The sequence below is a fragment of the Hyaena hyaena genome, unplaced genomic scaffold, assembly GCF_003009895.1.
Source record: "Hyaena hyaena isolate Hyena2069 unplaced genomic scaffold, ASM300989v1 scaffold_631, whole genome shotgun sequence".
In the NCBI taxonomy this organism is placed as follows: domain Eukaryota; kingdom Metazoa; phylum Chordata; class Mammalia; order Carnivora; family Hyaenidae; genus Hyaena; species Hyaena hyaena.
In genome coordinates this window covers 582419-603377 of record NW_024081264.1, presented here as the reverse complement: position 1 = coordinate 603377, position 20959 = coordinate 582419, and the positions used below count along the sequence as shown (strand labels likewise).

The 20959-nt window shown below is 55.3% G+C and overlaps 1 protein-coding gene across 1 annotated transcript in view; it reads right to left on the bottom strand.

Annotated features, from left to right (window-relative positions):
• The window catches only part of RET (ret proto-oncogene), a 53202-nt gene that overhangs the window by 19411 nt on the left and 12832 nt on the right, over positions 1 to 20959 (bottom strand). Inside the window, exons 2-7 of the mRNA XM_039257739.1 lie at positions 9765 to 10031; positions 7678 to 7965; positions 5398 to 5642; positions 4003 to 4198; positions 2455 to 2654; positions 204 to 462 (exon numbers count right to left, since the gene is read on the bottom strand). Of these exons, the coding sequence (XP_039113670.1) occupies positions 204 to 462; positions 2455 to 2654; positions 4003 to 4198; positions 5398 to 5642; positions 7678 to 7965; positions 9765 to 10031 (1455 nt within the window). The remainder of the gene's footprint in view (positions 1 to 203; positions 463 to 2454; positions 2655 to 4002; positions 4199 to 5397; positions 5643 to 7677; positions 7966 to 9764; positions 10032 to 20959) is intronic.

Here is a 20959-nt window from a genome sequence, read left to right as displayed (position 1 = left end):
CTGTTTTATACTTTATCCTTGTCACCCTTCCAGCTTGGCTATGCAGCGTGCACTCTCATTTTCATTTTATAGGGAAGGAGACTCAGGCTCAGGGGCACTGTCATTAGGTGAAGGGGGCAGGCCCAGGCCCCTTCTGCGTGGGGGATGCCCGTGGCTCTACCACACCCTGCCCGTCCCGATCCTCCACGGGCCCTGGCACTCACATGTCCCCTCCACGGTGACGACCAGCAGGGCCTGGGTCTGCCTGCGGGTTGGCCGGTCAGCAGCCACCACAGTGTATCGGAGTTGAGAGCAATCCAGCCGCTGCAGAGCTTCCGTGTCATTGACGAAAAGGTTCCCTGTGGTGTCCTCGGCTGAGGTGACCACCCCCAGGACACTGCAGTTGGTGCTGGAGAGCTGCAGCCTGTATTGCACGTGGATGCCGCTGAACTCCTGGCAATTTTCCACACAGACTTTCCCGATCTAGGCATGGGGCACAGGAAACGCCTCAGCTGGGCTGGGCACTGGCCTGTGTTGGTGACAGCCTGAGTCCTGGAATAGCCCCCTACAGGGTCCAGGGATGACAGACCTTCCCTCAAGTCCCTGCACACCTTTGGAACCTGCAGACCCATCCACCTGCCTGGCCCTCCCCTGCCCTGCCCATCACACCACCACCTGCCCCTTGCTCCTGGGGGCCAGAAGCAGAACTCAGAGCCCTGCCTCCAGACAGATGTCCACTCTCCCATCTCCTCTAGGCACGAAGGCTGACTGCATCGCTCCACCTCCCCTCCCTCACTGCTTCTGGCCAGGCCAGGTTTGTTCCAGGGGCCACCAACTGCCATCCTCAGTGCATGTGGCTGGGGTACTCCAGGTGACCTGCCTGGTCAGTCAGGGCACCGTGCCCAGGCCACATGATTCTGCCTGTCTCACGTGAGACCGTTCCTGGCACTCTGGCTGGAACGCCTGGAAAGAGGGGATGCTTCTCCAGGGGATGCTAGGCAGGCAGTGCCGTTGCTGGGGCCCGGTGCTGGGCGGCTGGAACTCTCCTTCTTACCCCTTGGCCACTTCAGTTAGAATTAGACAGAGGTTTCAGTGGTTAAAACCAGAAGCTCTGACGAGTCAAGGCTGGGGGACAGAGGGCAGGGTGGAGCCTGGCCTGCAGCCACTTAGCAGGTGTTCGCTCAGCCCTGCTCAGGCCCAAGGCACAGCCAGTTCCTCCACACCCAGGCCCAAAAGCACAACAAAACTATGACCTCTTAGATCTCCCAGCACACCCCCACATAAAACCTGCTTACTTCCACTCTCCCCTGTGGTCCTCAAAATTGCCCAAGGTCACTATCCTCAACTTAACAATCATAAAGACTGGGGAGGGGGGTGAAAGATCATAGTGAGTTTGAGGCTAGATCGGGACTCAGGTCCCTCTGATCTCAAGTTTGCCGGAGCACAGGTGACATACCTCTTGCGGTGCTTGCTTCCATTTGGCACCCCCTCAGAGACCCCTCGGACCCCTCTGCCTTGTCACCTCCCACCATCCTTGACCTCTGCTTCCATGGAAAGCCTGGGGGTGCATGGCAGGTCAAGGAGCTTGGATATGTCCAAGGGTGGGGTCCTTTGTGTGCTGGGCCTGGGTGGCTGTCAGGAGTGGAGGGTGCATGGGAGCCAACAACAGAAATGCAGACAACTGGAGACGGCCTTAAACATGACACTCTGAAGAGGATGTATCTGAAGCTGCTCCATTAGGAAAGAGCAGTATGTTAAGTCTCATGCCTGCTCTAACGGCAAGTAAAATTACAAACATCCTTAAGAGAAACATTCTAGGTAGAACTATACTAAAATGCTAAATACTAGTTAATAAGGAGAGAAAGGGTCTCCCTGTCCTTCCTCTTTTTTAGCGGATACTTACCACTTTATGTTTTTTTTCCACCTCTAATTGTTATTTTTCAATGACAAATGAAAGATAAGCTATAGTAAACGCACTTGCAGAAGGCAAAGCGGAAGCGCTCCCCACCTTTCCCGGCAGAGGGCACCACTGTTAACTGCTGCCTGCATTCACACACTTTAAAATTTCTAATCAATGAAAATTTGTTTTTGCACAGTCACGGGAGGCCAGTATCTTTACAAATCACTTTTCACTTAATAATCCACCAGGAACATCTTTCCAAGTCAGCCTACGAAGAGTTAGCTGGCATTGCTTTCACAGTAGGACAAAATATGTTTTAAAAGTAACAAGGAGGGAGAGGGCTACAAGTTGCCCACTAGCCCTGCCCCTGTGATTCTGTCCACTCTGCCACGGCCCCAGCCTCCCTGGCCCTGTGCCCATGGCTCCCCCGGGCCACTCTGTGTAAGTGCTAGGCCAGGGAGGGAGTGTCTCTCAACACCAGCCCTGCTTGCAATCTGTTAAACAGAGTGCCCCACCCTGGGGGTCCTGGGTCCCTCCATGCCCCTCCCGAGGTAGGCACTGGGCTGTGGGCTCACCTGGGCAAAGCGGCGGGCCCGCCTGCTCACGGTGAAGGAGTAGGTGCTGGGCAAGTGCAAGCTGACAGGTCGCACGGACACGTTGAAGTGGAGGAGGACGACGCCCTCCCCGGGGCCCTGGAAGTCCGAGTCATTGACCAGCACGGTCAGCTGCAGGGAGCGGTTCTCCGAGATGGGGAGGCTCCGGTTGAGAACCAGCCCTGTGGGTGGGGGCACGGTGATGACCGCTGGGGCGCACCGCCCTGTGCCACCGCGTGCCGCCTCCCAGCCATGTCCCAGGTACATACACACGTGGGCAAATACAGATTTCCATACAGAGGGTGCACGGATAACAGACGTGGCTAAGTCAGAACCACTGTTTAAATGTAACCATTGTGCTGAGCTGGAAGCTGAGAAAATCCTCAGCTGGGAGGTAACCTGTGTGTGTGGTACCTGTATGTGTGTGTTATGGGGTGGCTGTGTGTGTTGTGTATAGGGTATACGGGTGTACATGTGGTAGTACAGGGTATGTGTGTGGAGTGTGTACATGTGGAGTATCTATGTGTGGGTGTACACGAGGTAAGATCTACCACCACTGAGGCCCTGGGAAAACCATACCGGCCTCCATTCCCCCAGAGAACTCCTGACTGCAAGCAGCTTTGAGTGGAGTTCTGGACTGCACAGCCCCCCTGGGCTCGGAGCCTGCACAGTTCTGTGCACCTGTTGAATGGCATGGCTGTGGTTCGCTTCACAGCGCCACAGGCAGATGAAGGTCGGGAGGTTTTGGTACACAGGGTATTTAGAGGGAGTGAGCCGGGGCAAGGACGACACTTCCCTTTGTACAGGGCAGGAGACCTTCAGGCTCAGTGTGGGTGGGGAGGATGAGAAACACACAGGATCAGGCCAGGCAGAACGGGGTAAAGGGATCAGCGATTCTGGGTTGGCCCAGAAGCAGATCCCAAAGCAAGGATTGAAGAGCAACTGGGGTACTTGGAAGGTGATCCCAGAAAACATGGGCAGGAGGGTGGGGGGAGGCAAGGCAGCTGATGAAGATGTCTCATCTTGCAAGTGAGCATCCAGCAGGCCCCTGGAGCTCAGCCCTGTGGGACATCCCAGGAGCTGGACAGGACAATCTTTGTAGGATCCTCTGGCTCATGCACACAGAGCTGCTACTGGATACTAACCTCTGTCAGTAGAGGGTTATGGGGACTAAGGAAAAATAATCCCCAGGTACTTGGGCATCTTGGAGGCAGTAGACACCAGGAGTCAGAGGAAGGCCTCAAGAAACGACGTATTTGTTTGTAGTGGGAAGTGAACCCTGGCATGGTCAGCATGGGGAAGACTGGGAAGGTCCTGCCAAGGTCTGCCACGCGGCAGTTCAGTGAGAGAAGAAAGCCTGTAAAACCCCACCAGGGTGGCCAAGGTGAGCCCAGCAGACACAAGGAAGGGCTGGGCGGAGTAGAAGGATCGTTATCCTAGGACTCAGAGGACAGGTGTCTGTGTGTGTAGGGCGCTGCAAGAGTGGCATTCCCTAGGGGGCCCAGCCAGGCCACGCCTGGCCCCTCTTACTGTAGTCATGCACAGTTGCCCGCACAAAGCTGCCGTTGGCCTGGGCCAAGGTCTCGTTGGGTGCGTGCTCGATACGGAATGTCTGGAGGGCCCAGGCATCCCCGGAGAGTAGCGTGTTTGTGTATCGCTTCAGGAGCTCCCCCGATGCTGGTACTACGTCTGCATCGAAGACACGTATTTTGGCCACCACAGTGCCCTGCAGAAAGTAGGGGGTGCCAGTCAGAGCTGGGGAGGGGGACCCCTCGGAGACCCTGTAAGCCTGAGACTTCAGGAGGGCATGTGCACCACAGTTGGACCAAATGTGCAGTCAGAGCCAGCTCTAAGGACACACTGCCCTGGGTTCAAGTTCCCATAGGGTCCCTTGCCAATCTGGCCCAGTCACCCTCCCTGGGCCACTGTGCCTCACTTGTGCAACAGGTGTGACAGACATCTACAGATTTCCCATAAGAGTGGATTAGAGCAGATGCCCAAGTGCTTTGCTGACAGGCTTCACCCAGGTATCCACAGAGCACAGCAAGCGGGACCCCACAGGGTGGAGTTAGCTCACTGTCACCTAGTGATAGATGGCAGAGCCAGATCCAAGCCCAGGCATACACCAGAATGTTCTCTTCCAAGGACCTTCTATGTATCAGGCTGGAGGGAATCATGAGGAGAGTTCTGAGCAGTCACAGGGCATCTCTGCTTTCACTGCTAACCAGACTCCTTGCTGTCACCCCCAAGGCAGCCCTTCCAAGTTCATGCGACCTTTACCAACAAGATGCGGTTTCCTCCCACCGGTCCATCCACCGCTTGGGGTGCCCAGGGAGGCAAGTGACAACACATTTCCCATTGAGCCCTTGGCCAGCCGGCTGCAGGACGGCCCACTGCCCAGCAGGTGGCAGTCACGCTCCACCTGCATGGAGGTGGATGGGCAGTGTGGGCGGTGCTGCACTGGGAGAGGCACTTGCCAGTTTTTCTGCACTCGGGGGCTCCCCTCCATGAGCCTCTATGGCCCTCCAGTGACAGCTGACATGGCGGAAGGGAGTACCCTTCTGGCAGCCATCCTCTCCTACTCAGGGAAGCACCGCTGTGCCCCCGTCCAAAGGCACAGGGATACCCCTGGCCTTGATGCCGCCCTTGGCTTTAACAGCCTGGTCAGACACAGGCTAGGCATTCAGGGTGCCCAGACACTCATCAGGGGACAGCTAGGCTGACCTCCCGTCTCCTCCTCAGCTACCCTCGGGACAGGTGGAAAGCCCCAACAGACAGCTGGATGAACAAATAAAAGATGGACAGTTAGATGGATGGTCAGCCACACAGCTGGATGGACAGCTTCATAGACCAAGGAATAAATGGTGGACAGAAGGGCAGATGGACGGCAGAAAACAGACAAGCACAAGGGCAGCAGGCAGGCACCTCCTTCCTCTTGAACTCCACCACAGCGCTGGCGGTGTCGAAGCCCCCAAGGAAGGTGGGCGCCGAGTCATCCTCATCATACACGGTCACAGGGAAGGGCACCATCACCACCTCCTCCTTGCGTGCGCCGACACGCACTGTGCACGCAGCCACCAGCTCATACTTCTCTCGCAGCTCGCGGTCCAGGGGCCAGCGTGTGCTCACCTCCAGGCAGTCCCGGGTGCAATGGAAGGGCAGGTTCTCACCTGCGCACCAAGCAGACCAGGAATCCCAACATGACTCTGGGGTAGGGAAGGAGGCAGGGTGAGGTGGCTTTTTCAGGGGCCCCGCCGGATGGCAGGGGAGGTTGGCTCTGTGGGTCAGAGCTGGGGAGCATGCCGGCCCACTCTATGCTCCTCTTCCTCTTCCTCCTCCTCCTCGGCTCTAGCGGTGGTGGGTACAGAATTCAAGCACCGGTTTGCAGTGATGACTGTGCTCAAACAGGCTTTCCTGTGCCTGCCACCTTCACTTGTGCTGATGGGGAGGCGTGGGAACCAGAAGGCCTGCGTCAGGTCCTCACCCTGATAACCTAGGGAGGGATGCTCACCCTACTTGCCCAACCCCCAACCTTGCCTCTCTAGGGGTGGGCGGTGGTGGGAACAGCTGTTATCTCTGGCTGTGTGATCCCAGACCAGTCATTCTGCCTCTCCGTGACTCTGTTTCCTCACCAGGAGATGGGATGATGAAGGCTACGTGCCTGCCCCTCACCAGGCACTGCTGCATGGCCAGTGACTTACGTATCTTCCTGCCACCTGGTGAGGGGAGGGCCAGTCATCGTGGTACACTCTTCAGCCCAAGCCTGTCCTGAAATTCATCCTCCAGGAATAACTCAGAAAAGGGGAAATGCTGCAGGCTTGAAGGTCAACACTGAGTGCCCCCACAGCCAACCAGGAAGGGTTAGGCCATCTCCATTTGGTGGGGAATCAAACGCCCCTCCCCTCTCCTCAGAGCCACATAGTACATGTGGATTACATGTGGGAAATGCTTATCATATAATGTTTCTCTCTAATGTTTACAGTTACAAAAAACATGCTCAATAAAATTTAATTATGTAATCTTTATGAGGAGGGCAGCATGCTAAACCTGATGTTTGGCTAACAATCCTGCGCAAACACATCATCCCTGATGCGGGGCAACGTGAGGATGCTGGGGTAGGGGATGGTTACTTTTCTTACCTTATTGAGATTTTCTGTCACATCATTACCTCATTACCGTGTGCATGCACATGCGTGGTAAACCTGGCATGAAGACAGGTTCCACTTACTAGCACTCTACCTTCTGGGTCCCAGTTCTTCGTGCTGCCCACCGGAGGTCTGCTCAGGTGCCCCGTCTCACCTCCACAGGGACTCACCCCTGTCCCCACCTCCGGCCTCCCCAGGGCTATCTTGTGGTAAAGTCCGCTGCTTAGGCAGAATCCTGGAGCCACACTAGCTCCCCCTTCCCCTCAACACCCACATCTAACTCTTCAAGAAATCCTGCTGGGTCTCCTTCAAACATGCCCGGAAGCTGACTGCTTTTCGCTGCCCCGTGGCTTTCACGATTCTTCCAGTCTCCAACCTCCTGCTCAGGGATGTCGGGTAGCCTCCTAACTGTTTCCCCGCTTCTACCCCCCACTGCCCCATACCAAATCATTCCTAGCACAGCAGCCAGAATAATCCTTTAGAGGGAAGTCGAGTCTTGTCAGTGCCACCCATCCTCTACAAGCCTTCATGACTCCCCAGTCCCTCAAGGGGACCCTCAAGAATTTCTCTGTTCCCATGCACCTGCACTGTCCCGTCACTCACTCCACTCCAGCTGTACAGCGGCTCCACTGCAGCGATCTCACAGGGGCCAGCCCAGCTTGCCTGGTGCCCTCCCACCTTTGCCCCAGCTCTCCCTTCCCCCGCCACGAGATTTAAGACCGCAGTCTCCACCCCTCTACATCCTTGGAGCTTTACTTCCCACCTAGCACCTTCCAGAGGCCACCCTATTTCCTTGGCATGTGCATGGTCTCCATCTCCCAGGGGAAAGGAGGCTGCAGGCAGGCAGGATTTTGACCTATTTAGTTCACTGTCACATCCTCAGCCCCTAGTACAGTACCTGGTCCGGGACAGACATACAAGAATTATTTCTGGAATACTAAATGAAGGGGTGGGGTGGTGGCAGAGAGTACACCAGATAGATGGCCCATGTCAAGGGCTGGCGGTCCTGTGTCCGGCACACAGCAGGCACCGAGGATGGCCCTCCGAGACCAGCACTCACCTTCTAGGAGCCTGTAGGCCACGCTGATGTTGGGGCAGAGGAACTGCACAGGCAGCAGGCGGAACTGGTGGAAAGTGCCAGGAGGCCTATTCTCTCTGATGCGGAAGGAGACGCCTGTCTCAGGAAAGCAGAGCTCCCGGGGTTTGAGCGAACCACAAGCCGGGAAGGAAGTGTTGACAAAGGAGAAGTATACACGGGCACAGCCTGGCCATTGGCACTCGCCCTCACGCTGGGACGTGGGTGACAGGAAGACCTGGAGGTAGATGGTGAGCACAGGGAAGCCGCCATCTGCGGAGAGAGATGGGGCATCAGCCACATCTACAGGGAGCGGGAAGGGAACGGAGCGGGGAAGCGACAGTTGTTCTAGGGCTAGTGTAAAGCCCAGTCCTTACTGTTGTCCACAGGGTTCCACTGGGCTCTCTGCCCTGGCTGCCACCTTCTGCTTGCTCCCCACTTCCCTGGACCTGGGGTATGTCTCTGCTTCGGGGTCCTATGGTTCTGCTCCCTCTGCCTGGAGGTGCCTCACAGCCCACCTCTCTTGTCATTCAGGTCTCAGCTCAAATCCCATTCCTCAGGTGCCCTGAGCACTGGGGTGTATTGTTCCCTTGATGTCTCCCCACCAGCCTTCATCACATCATTGCTCCTCCCAGAGGGTGCCCTGAGCCCGGGTCTAGCACCAGGTAGAGAGCCTCCCCAGGCTGGCTCCTACTGCATGCAGCAATCAGCAGTCCACTCCCTTCTACGCCCTCCTCAAGGACTTGCATCGTGGAGCCGCCTCTGCAGGGACATCCCCCTGGACAGACTCCCCCAGCACCTGGAGGGAGAACTCCCAGCAAACTCCATTATGGAGGCTCTTTCTCCAACAAGGTCTGGATCTCTCTGCCAGAGTGGCAGGGACTCTTCCGGGGCCCTCTCTCTCAGCCCTAGGTTAGTGCCCCCCGCCCCCCCCATTGCTTCTTCCCATAGTCATTAGAGTTCTCTTTGCTTCTTACCAGCCTGTCCTTTGTTGCTTCAATCCTGGGTTGTAGTTATTCATTCTCTAAACAAACTTGCCCTGTTCAAGTTACTATGTGGCTTCTCTCCTGACTGGACTTAACAGGTACAACCATGAACAGAACAGGCCTCCTATGAAAAGTGGACCCTTGGCAAATTCCACTCTGGCCTCTGCCCCTGGAGCCCTAGTTCAAGTTCCCCAGAGGGGCTTGGGATGAACATGGCAGCGGCTAAGTGCGAGCAGAACTGAGACCCATCTCAGATGCCACCTCCTCCAGAACTGGGGGTACCCGGTGGGGGGCTCTGTCACGTGACCCTGGCTTTACCTGGCAGACAGGGGTGCAATCATTCCACCCCTGCTGGGCAGTGCCGCCCACTCTGCGTGTATAGGCATGCCACCTGCCTCTTGCCCGTATGAGGGGGCGCAGGGCTGGTGTGAGCGTGCAGCGAGGCCATGTCTTCGGAGATGCCTGGAGGTAGGGAGTTACTGGGTATGTGAACACCACTTTGTGGCACAAGGCAGAGCTGCTCCACCCCCCAGTACCACGGTCACGTGTGGCCTCCACTCTGCTCTGCCCCCTGCTCTGAGGAGCTGGCCAGGCCTTCCTTCCACGCCACTTCCCTCCCCAGCACCAGGCTCGCGTCCCCACCAGGGACCCAGGGCAGCTTGCTGTGGATGGGAAGACAAGCTTTCTACAGAACTACTCATTCTCCAGGAAGTTCCAGATCATCTGCTAAATCAAAAACCTTCTGATTTTTTTAGGCTCTTTTAACCCCTCTCTCATAACCCCAAATCCTGATCGCCCAACTGGAAAAGGCATCTAAGTCCAGCATGGAAAGAGCACCCAATCCTTCCCAGGGATTCTCCAAAATCCCAACAGACTGAGGAAGGACTGGGCCCGAGGGTCATGAGCGGCTCCCAAACACGTCCAGGTACCCTGGCCTGGCTGGATGCAGAGGCAGGCCAGCCTCACCTCACCCTTCACTCCGACACAACAGGAACTGCATAGCAACCGCCCTCTGGAGCCTCCGTGTGGGGGTGGGAGGTGGGCTGTGGGAGGAGGAGACAGGCTGGGGGTTAGCGGCTCCCTTACTGCGGACGCTGAGCTTCTCCCAGGCACTGTGATCCAGGCTCCGGTTAAGGTAGAGAAGGCCAGTGTCCTCCTCGATGCGGATCCAGTCGTTCTCATGCAGCCTTGCACGGTAGGCGAGGCCGTAGAGATGCTGGCCCAGGCGGAAGCTGGGCACCTCCTCGGGCACGTCCCGCAGGGCATGGACGTAGAGCAGGGGCATGCCGGCCGGCTGGTCCACGTACAGTTTCTCCCAGTAAGCATCCCTGGAGAAGTAGAGTCCCAGTGGAGCTGCAGAAGGCAGGGAAGCACGTGAGGGAGGGAGGGCGATGGCCGTGGCCAGAGCAAGCGTCGCAGGCAGACCAGCATTCCCCAGCAGCTTTATTTCACACCTTGGTAAAAGCTTCTTTAAATTTACTAATTTAAAATTCCAATCCAGCATAAGGAATACAGGCAAAATCAGATCCAGGTAAGTCTCCTCATTCTTAAATTGTAAGAAAGAGATATCATCCTCCATAATTTATAGGATTTGAGTCTTTCATGCAGAAATAAATAAATAAATAATAAAACTCTGATCTTAGTAGGACTTTCTCACCTGTAGTCCTAATAACATCAGCACACAACTATCGATCTGTGTAGCTAAACACAAGCTGAAAATGGACTGCCTTAAAACGGAAAAGGAAAATAGAGGAGGAGGAAGCCGTATAAGACAACTGTGAAATCATTCTCAATTACCCAAGTTTGTTAAGTATGTGAACCGCACAGAGCTGGGAGTTCACACTCCCCAAGTTTCTCAGCAAATCACCTGGATCTGGAGGTTTCTTTCTTTCTTTCTTTTTAAATTTTTTAACGTTTATTCATTTTTGAGAGAGACAGAGTGCAAGCAGGGAAGGGGCAGAGAGAGAAGGGAGACAGAATCTGAAGCAGGCTCCAGCCGCTGAGCTGTCAGCACAGAGCCTGACGCGGGGCTTGAACCCACAAACCATGACATTGTGACCTGAGCCGAAGCCAGACACTTAACCGACTGAACCACCTAGGTGCCTCCGGATCCAGAGTTTTCAAGTATACAAGATGATGTCAGATAAGCAGGGCTGGCAATAGTCACCAAAAATGAACCAGGGCACTTTATAAGAGAAACCTTTTTTTTTTTTTAATATTTTTATTTATTTCTAGGAGAGAGAGAGAGAGAGAGAGAGAGAGAGAGAGACAGCGTGAGTAGGGGAGGGTCAGAGAGAGAGGGAGTCACAGACTCTGAAATAGGCTCCAGGCTCTGAGCTGGCAGTCAGCACAGAGCCCGATGCGGGGCTTGAACCCACGAACCACGAGATCATGGCCCAAGTGAAAGTCGGACGCTTAACCAACTAAGCCACCTAGGTGTCCCAAGAGAAATCTTTATCTAAAGTTAAACATACTACTACCACTGGGCCCAGAAATCTTACTGAATTCATCCAAGAGAAATGAAAACATATGTCCATCAAATGACTTATTCACAAATGGTAGGGTTATTCCATTCACACAGCCGAGAACTGGAAACAGCCCAGATGCCCTTCAACGGGTGAGTGGATAAGCAAAAAGTGGTTTTCACACCACAGATTCCTATGCAGCAACAAAAAGGGATGAACTATCAATATACACCACGGCCTGGAAGGCTCTCACAGACCTCATTATGCCAAGTGGAGGAAGCCAGGCACAAAAGAATATACATGGCAGGATTCTAGGCTAATTTCAGGTGACAGAAAGTAGCCTGGCTACCTGCTTAGGGGCAGGAGGAGACAAAAGACTGGGAAGGGCAGGAAGGAACATTCTGGGGAATGTAAAGGTTCCACATCCTGACAGCAGTGTGGGTCACATGGGCACATACATTTGCGGCCAATGTACAGCTGAGAGTTGTGCATTTCAACTTCTGTCAATTTTCCCTGATCACCTGATCACCAAGGGGCTGTGGAAAGAGCTGTGGTTGCCATGAGGAAGAGGCCTTGTTGGCTAAGTCCATGTTGAATAAGCTCACCATTCTGCTGACTTTGTGTATGTTCAACATTTTTCATAATAAAAAGTTTTTAAAAATAGTAAGAACTTTCAAGGAGGTGGATAAATAGGCAACGATGTTTAAAAACCACTAAAGCCCTGAAAATACTCTACAATGCATAGAAACTTCCCAGCACACAACACAAACATTAGAACTATTCATGCACTTGTAGCCAATTTCTCTCTTTTTTTAATGTTTATTTATTTTGGGTGGGGGGAGACAGAGGATCCGAAGCGGGCTCCGTGCTGACAGACAGCAGAGAGCCCAATATGATGTGACGCGGGGCTCTAACGCTAAGATCATGACCTGAGCTGAAGTCAGATGCTTAACTGAATGAGTCACGCAGGTGCCTTGACAATGTCTCTTTTCAATCAGCTCGTTTCCATCGGACCCCACTTTTCTCGCAGCTCTCAGGGTGAGCAGCCAGGCCAGTCTGCTGCCAGCAGAGGGCACCCCGCTACTGCCTGGGCCCTCAAGGACACGTTTGGGTGTGGGAAGCAAGCAAGTGCCAACTGGAGTCGGGTGAAAACAGGTAAACCCCTTGCGGCCCTCCATCCTGAAGTGGTAAGACAGTAAGCAAGCAGGAGGGCTGCCCGCACCATGGAATGTTCTCCAGGATGATTTCGAAAGGCAGCCAGGCTGCAGGTGCCAACTCGGGGTGGGGGGAAGCCTGCACTTGGCCCTGCCTGCTCCAGTGTGGGTGCTGCCGTGCCAGACAGGCCTGGGCTGGGAAGGAGCAAGGGGGAGGGGTGGGAGAGGGAGAGTGAAGGGAGAAAGAGAGAGAAAGGAGGGAGTAAGGGAAGGGAGAGAGAATGGGGTAATGAGAAAGAGGTAGAGAAGGGGGAGGAGGGGGAGAGAAATGCTCTGGTCAGAGCCAAGGGCCTGACACACAACCCACACTGAACACAGCAATGGGGGGGAGAGTGTGGGGGGGAGTTGGGGATGATGACAACACCCAGAGTGTGGCCTTTCAGACCTTTGGAAAGCACCTCCCTAGGAGAGGTGTCCCTGGAGTGGGGCCTAGAGTTACTCGGTCCCTGTGGGTGCAGCTCAGGCAGGAGCAGGCTAGGACCTCCAAGGAGCCTGCCTTTTGCTCTGAGCTGCAGTCTCCTGGGGGAAGGATCCACTCCAGAGTGTCACACGGGCTGCCATTCAAGGGGGAGACAGCTAGTGGAGCACCATGAAGAAGTCACACTGGAGAATTCTGGGAAGGGAGCGCTGAGACCACACTCCCCCCACCCTGGGGTCTCACTGGCAGAGACAATGGGCAGGAGCTACCCATGGATGCCTGAATGCCACCCTTCTGCCCACGCCCTCCCCACTGGCCCAGGAGGCCGCAGGTTCTCAGATGCACTCAGGGCTGACCTCCTTGAGATTTAGCCACGGAACCGAGCAGGGACAGGAGGGCAGCTCAGAGGGCTGTGCTGGCCTCCAAGGGCCACAAAACTGGCCTCTTGCTGCTCCTGCTGAAGCGCCGCTCATGGCACCAGCACAGAGCTGAGCTGAGGGAGGGGCCATGACTGCCAGGTCCTCTGAGGGGCCCCACACAGCTGGGATCCACCTCAGAGGCTTGCATTTCCCAGAAGGGGCACTCACTCGCCCCACAGCGTGGGGGCCCAAAGAGGACCCTACCAGCTGCTCAAGTCATGACGCAGACAAAGACTGGAATGCCCCCGTGGGGTGTCTCCTCACCTATAGGGAGGGGGCAGTGGGGGAGGGGTCCCTGATGGGGGTTGGCAGCCACCTCTCACTAGGGGTAGTGCCGGAGCCCCCTCTGTGCTACCTGGCAGGGGGACCCCTGGCCTGCTCTCGTCAGCGGGGCCATCCACCCTCCTCCACAGGAATCTGGTATTATGGGAGCTCCCAATACACAGCAGCATCCTGCCCTGGCCCCAGCATGGCCACGTCCCGGAAGGCAGGCTCAGAAGGGGGATCAGAGCCGGAACAGCCCTGCTGCTCCATGATGAGGGCCTGAATCATGAGCATCAGTATCCTTCAACATTCCATGAAGGTTCCAAGTCAGAGCATCCAGCAAGAGCTCTGGGGGAGAGGCCGAGGTGGCGGTGAGGGCAAGTTATGCTCACTGCCCTGCGGACAGAAAGAACAACTCTCCCCTCCCCGGACCGGACCTTGTCCTGCCCCCATGACATTCTCTGAAGGGGCTGGCCCCCTGCAGCCTCCTGCTGCCTCTCAAAGGTGGAGGGTGGGGTGAGCCCAGCCCTGCTGGATGGCTCTGGGAGTCAACACAGTACATGGTCAATCCCCCAGGCGTACGCACTGACCTTCCAACCTCTCCATAGCCCTAGACAGAGGCACTGTCAGGACCACTCCTTTGCAAACACAGACACTAAGGCGGAAAGAAAGAAAGGCATTTGTTTGCTCAAGGGCACACACACAGAGACAGAAAGAGAGCTGGAATTCGTGAAGCCGTCTTTCTAGAGAGGCACATCCTTCTCCAGCCCCCTCAGCTCCTGGGGCCCCCCACAGCTGCCATGCTCTTGACCCCCCAGCTGACCAGGCCTGGGCCCCTACCCCCTACCAGGCAGGGCCACCTGGAACAAACTTTGTTCCTCGACAAAGCCCTCGGTGGTGCCCGAGGCTCACTGCAAGTCAGGAATACCAGTTCGAGGGGCAAGGCAGTCCCCGGTGACTCACCATCTCTCTGGGCAGCTTGGCATTTCTGGGCACAGAATGGAAGGAGGAGAGACTGTTGCTTCCAAAGGCCTCACAGGGTGGTGGCCAGGGGCAGCCTAGGCCTGTGACACCAATACCAGGTAGAGGGGGCTCAGCCATGATAAGCGCTGCCGACCTCCTCACCACCGTGGCAGAAGGGCAGGCACGAGCCACTAACACTCTGAGATGCTGCCCTTGGGCCTCAGCTCCAGCGCTCCCAGGGCTCCTGCGCCAGGGAACACTGCTGGATCCACAAGACTGGACATAGCCAGGGCAGCTTGTGTCGTCTGGAGCCCACCAGGCCACCGGCTTTCCTTAGGGTGCCTGACCCCTCTGTGGAGAGGTGGGGTGTGCGTTCTTGCCTCCACAGTACCAGCGAGGGGACGCCGCATTTCAACCCAGCTTACGTCATGAGACACAATACAGCAGCTGCTGGACATTCTCTCAGGACACACACTCCTGGCCCTGCTCAGCGCGGTAGAACCGAGCGGAACCTGGATGTCCTTGGAGCCACTGTGGGGAGGGCCTTTCTGGGTGGTGACACCTGAGGCAGCAGAGGATCTTGTCAGGTCTTGTCAGGGGGAGACCCTCTACCCAGAGCGCCCCCCTCCTGGGTAGGTGGGTGCAGCTCCAGAACCCTCTGTGGGGGCCTCCCTGAGTGCACATACCTCAGGGGCTGGAAGGCAGGATAGCCTGAGCTTCCAGAGCCCACTCCCACCCCTCCTCCAGGCTGGTGCTGTCCCCACCACATAGCCCACATGTGCAGGAGAAAATGGGCCCTGCCTGTTCTCATCTCACAGAGCCCAGCCCTACGGGGTCCGTGTGGGGCTCAATCTATTGCTGCCAAAAGGGATTTGTGGGTTGGGCAATGATTGTAAGCAGAAACAGACTTAAATGCACTTAAAATACCTCCCAGGTGGTCCCTGACGCAGGGCATGGCTCCCTTAATGCTCTTCAATGTCACAGACACTTCTAGATGGAAAAACACATGGTCCAAGGCAGGGAACTGAGGAGGTAGGTGCAGGGCCAGCTTCAGGGGGGTATAGCCTAGGCAGTCTCAAAGGGCCCCACACTTGGCTTAATGTTCTGATGTTACTGTTTTGAAATTCATCACCATTCTAGAACAAGGGGTCTACACCTTCATTCTACACAGGGCCCCACAAATGATGTAGCCAATGCTGGCAGATGAATGAGGAGAGCCTGAGACAGGCCACTGGTGTCCACTTCCACAGGACTGTGCAGCCTCTGCAGCCTCAGTTTCTCCAACTGAGAATCAGAGGAGGGCACACTGGGGAGAGAAGCAGCCAGTGCAGGTTGCTCACCTTGGCACAGGTATGTATTACACAAAGCTGTGAACTTCAGATTCACAACCACTGTGTGCAGATCCCTCTACCACCCCATTTCACAGTTCAGAACACTGAGGCTGGGAGGTGAGAAGCCTTACCGAGGTCACTTAGCAGGGGGTTCTGAGTCTCAGGATTTGGTATAATGGCTAGCAAAGTGGCAGTGGGAGTCAGGATAAAAGCAGACGCTGCACCCACCAGGAGGCTCACTGCTGGCAACTTTCTGCCAGGAAGGGCTGGCTGGCCTGTGGGCTCAGACCAGCCTCTGCTGAGGGTGAACCCTGGCACTTTGGGTGGGTCAACACAGCAGGGCCTGCAAAGCCTTCCCTAGCCATCCCTCTCACCTGCGAATGCCACAGGGTGTGAGAATCCTCCTCCACACCTAGTCTAACATTTCCATCTGGACAGGGTTGGCCAGCCCCACCATCCAGGGACACCTCATGACTGCCCTGTTCCATGGCACCATGCTGATGGGTGAGCAGCTGGCTTTTCCTCACATAGGACAGGTGGGTCCCTCCCACGCTGCTCATGGCACACCTGCCCAAGGCTCAAGTCACTGCTTTTGTTCAAAGAGATCCCATCTGCTCTCACCCTGCCTGACCCCAAAAGGGAAAATGTGTGGAATTCATGTTCAACAGATGCAAAGTGCTGTCCTGCTCCGAGCAGGGCCTCCCCTGACACCCCCACAGCATCTGCCAGGTGGGTACCGATGGTTACATTCAGTGCATTCAGTCACCCGGCCATGGTTTTGCCTTGTACCATTTTGTAGCCTGGCAAGGGAGTTTCCAATGCTCCACATTCAGTTGGGATATTTAATTTGTTCATATTTGGGTGCAGATGGAGCCAGGCCCACGCCCCCTCCTCCCTTGCCCGCGTTTGACCCTTCACAAGGTCACATGTGCTCGCACACCCACGTGCGCTCTTACGCACACGCTGTCTCACGTACACACATCCTCGTGCCCACATGGACTCTGAGCACCTTCCTCCACAGTGAGCAGGAAGCCGAGCCTCACTGGGGAGGACACTGCGGATGGGCAGTGGCCGTGCTCCCGCTTCTGGCTGCATCACCTTGCCTTTTCTGGCTCTGCTGTCCAAGCAGCCAGCAGCAGAGAGGTGTGGGGACTGCTCCCTCCACATGCCCAGAGCACACAGTCGCTCGGTGCCTGCACGGCCCACACCTGATCATGTGCCCACACCTGCCCACAGACCCTTCTGAGTACCCGTCCACAGCCTTGGCTCCCCTGTGTGCTGGAGGGTCATCTTCAGCCGGCTCAAGGCTGCAGGCCAGTCCTGGGCCAAGTAACATGGCCAACTTCCCCAGGAGCCGTGGGGCTGCCATCCAGCTCCACCAGCAGGCTCTGACCCCCGGCAGGGGAAGGCAGAGGTCCTTCCCTGGGCGCCCTCAGCCTGAGGCAGACCACAGAGCCCTCCTATGCCCACTGCTGTTCTCTCAACACAGCTTCGTGAGTTATGTTCACCTCTCCTGTTTCCCCTGCTGTGTGAACGTTGAATCCTTGGTGAGCCCGCACTCATACACACGTCTCTCATGCACACACTCATTCTCTCACATGCACACGGTTCCATACTCACACACACGCCCTGGGGCTCACTTAGTGTACAGTAGTGTAGTGTAGCCCGGTCCTGACTGTGGGCTCACCTTCGCCAGCTCTCCATGGTCCTGGCCAGCCCTGGCCATCAGGGCCACACAGGGCTCACCCGACGTGCCTGTGATATCCACACCACCTCTGCGGTGGACGTGCCGCCCTCTGACGGTACCATATCTGGGCAGGCACTTCCTGGCCGGGTGCCCTTGGTCTCTCACCCTACCTCAGGGCCTGTCCTCCTGGCTGCTATGAGCACTGGTGAGTCACACTCTCTGTGGCACACAGTCGACTTGCCAGAGAAGTGCAGAGAGCCCTTAACAACTAAAACTGCTGGCATTGCAACATGAAAGTTGGAATTCAGGGCTCCTAAGAAAGAAAAAAAAAAAGACTGAAACGGTATGATCTAAGCCGTGGGCAGGGTTAGCAGAGTGCGGGCATCTGTGAGCAGGGCAGGCCCTTCCTACAGAATCCACTCTCTGGACAGCCCTGGCTCCTGCCCCTGATGAGCACCAGATCGTGCAGATGACAGTTTTATTATAACCCAGCAGAATCTCCTTAACAGACGATTTCCTAATGCCATCATCTTTGCTGGGAATGGGAAGCAGACCTCACCGACTTCTCCCCAGGGGGCAGCCCCTCCCTTGCAGGCCAGCTGTCCCTGTGGGGGGTCCCTTGAGCCCCGAAACTGAAACCCGTGCTTGGCACTGTCACCCTCTCAGTATGTGGCTTGTCCACACTAGGGCCCCTCCTCTCTATCACATTCACATTCCCTCTTTATTCTCGTTGTGTATTTGATATACACAGATACGTCATGCAGAACATTTACACCGAAAGTAAATACAACACACCCCCCCGAGCCCAAGGCCAACCTTACTGGACACTTAGCGATGCTCCTGCCCCTCCCCAGTCCCCACCTTCCACTTCATCCCACTCATTTCGAACATGAACCTGGGTCTTGGGTTTCTCTCGCCTTAAAAATAATTTTTTTTTTGTCTTTTTAAAAAACCTGCCTCATTCATGGAAGGTACTTCTGCCGTGTAGAGGATTCTGTAGGACAGTTATTTTCTCTCAGCCCTTCAAAGGATTTTTTTTTTCTTTTGTTGCTGCTGCTGAGAATGCTACCTTCATTCTACTTGTCACTCCTCGGAATTCTCTCTTCTCTCTGCTCCTGTCTGATGTTCTCTCCCGTTGCACTACAATAAGCCAGCTCACCAACCCCCTGCACTGGTTTCCTCCCCTTGGCCATCCGTCTGGGTGTCAGAAGCTCCTTGTTCTCTCTCCCTGTTCTCCACTACCAAACGGCAGCCAGTCCCACAGTGTTGGTGACCAGGTTCATGGGTCTTGTGCTGACAACTGCCATGTTCGCCAGTCCCGACTGACCTCGTCCTCAGTGCCAGGTGTGAATCTCCACTGTCTTGCTCCAGCCCCTCCACATCTCAGTCCTCTTCCCCAGCCTGCTCCTCACATCTTCTTATGCCAGTCAGGGCACCACCTACCTCAGGGCTCAGGACACACACCTGAGGCTCAGCTGGAGGCTGTCCGTCTTCCACCAGCCCACAGGCCACCCCCTGTCATCCCCATCCGAAGCCGCCATGCTCACCTGGATGACACCACACTGCTCAAGTGGCCTTCCTGCGCTCACTCGCAACCCCACAGGCCACTTGTACGGAGCAACCAGGGTAAGTTGGCTCACGTCACCCTCTACCCGGAGCCCTGTATTAACTGTCTGCTGCTTGCAGAATAAAACACAGCTCCTCACCAGGGGTGAGGCCCCAACTCTCCTCCTTCCCACTCTCTTGGGCACCCACCCTCCAGCTACGTCAGCCAACTCACCACATATGAGCTCAAAGAACAGGCTGATGAGTGAACCAATGTGCAACAATGAAGGAGCAAACCAATAATATACACATGGGTTCATAGGGGAGAAGATGCTGGGTGCTTTGGGGAAATAGTCCAAATTTGGGATGGGAGCTGGGGTGGAGCTACGATACTCTGGCTTGGTCTGATGGGCACCGGAAGCCACAGGTGGACAGTCAGCAGCAGGATGAGCCAGAGAAAGCCATAGGCACAAGACACAGAAGGGACGTGGAGAGCCCTCTGGTCATCTTGGTGAGGCCATTGGTGGATGCTGAGCAAACAGCTACCAGGCTGAGAACAAAACCTCTGATCCTAGCTCAGTGAATAACTTAGTGGTGACTGAGGAGCACTGCCAACTGTAGACGTTGGCCAGAATGTGTGTGCTCACTCACACACACACATGCACACAAGTATGCATGCACAGGTGGGGCACCCTGCAATCACTGAGCTTGGTCTTAGCTGGAGGCCCTGCTTTTACAAGGGATTATGATCTAATTCTGCTTTTAGGAAAAAAGTACAGATCAAATTGCAAATCAAATTTATAAATAACAAATCAGGGGAGGGCTTACAAAGGGAATCCCAGTTTTTAAAATTAATTGTGGTAGAATACACATAAAATTTACCATCTTAAAAAAATTTTTTTTCAATGTTTATTTTTGAGAGAGAGAGAGAAGTAATCTCAAGTAGGCTCCAGGCTCTGAGCTATCAACACAGGGCCCGACACGGGGCTTGAACCCCATGCGGCCCTAAAATTTACCATCTTAATTATTATTATTATTATTTTTTTATTTTTTATTTTTTTCAGCCACCAGGGGCCCCCTTTTTTATTATTATTATTTTAGAGACAGAGACAGAGCATGAGCAGGGGAGGGGCAGAGAAAGAGAGAGAGAGAGACACAGAATCTGAAGACAGGTTCCAGGCTCTGAGCTGTCAGCACAGAGCCTGACACAGGGCTCGAACCCACGAACCGTGAGATCATGACTTGAGCTGAAGTCAGACGCTCAACTGACTGAGCCACCCAGGTACCCCACCATCTTAATTATTTTTAAGAAGGAACTGAAGGAGGGCCAGCTATTTCCCTGGTGCCAATGAGGACATTAGTCACCATCACAGCAGAGCAACTTCAGTTCCAGTCTTCCATTCCTTCTTCCCAAAATGCTGCCAGCAGCCCTCAGGAGGCAGTCTGTGCCACTATGGCCACAAGGCTGAGTGGCCTTCCTGGGGGGCCTGGGCACACAGCAAGGGCAAGCTGGATAGGCCCGGTATACAGGGAGGAGCAAGTGGGGCTCCCGGCACACACTGGGTGCCCGAGCTTTCAATAATGCACTCTGGGGCTCTCCATGTTCCCAAAGGTTCTGTCTAGCACAGAGCCCAGGGCTCTGGCCTGCCTGTCTGGCCAGGAGATTCATACCAGCTCAGCTCTCAAGGTCCACCAGCATCCATGCAGCCTAAGTCCTTACTGTGTGGTTCACAGTGGGGAAGGGCAGGAGACCTAATGTAGAATGTGATGTTCTCCCCAGATCCCCGTCCTCTTGGGCCCTGGCTGGGAAAGGTGGCTGGCATCCTGGGAGAGCAGCTGGATGGAGGAGGAGAGAGCTGGGAGCCGGCCCCTGACTCAGGGATACCACTCTTCACACACAGGCACACCCCTCTACCTTTGTGAAAAGCTCTTCCTTGTGCCCCTCGCCTGAGCTCTTGCTGTAAGCCAGGGACAT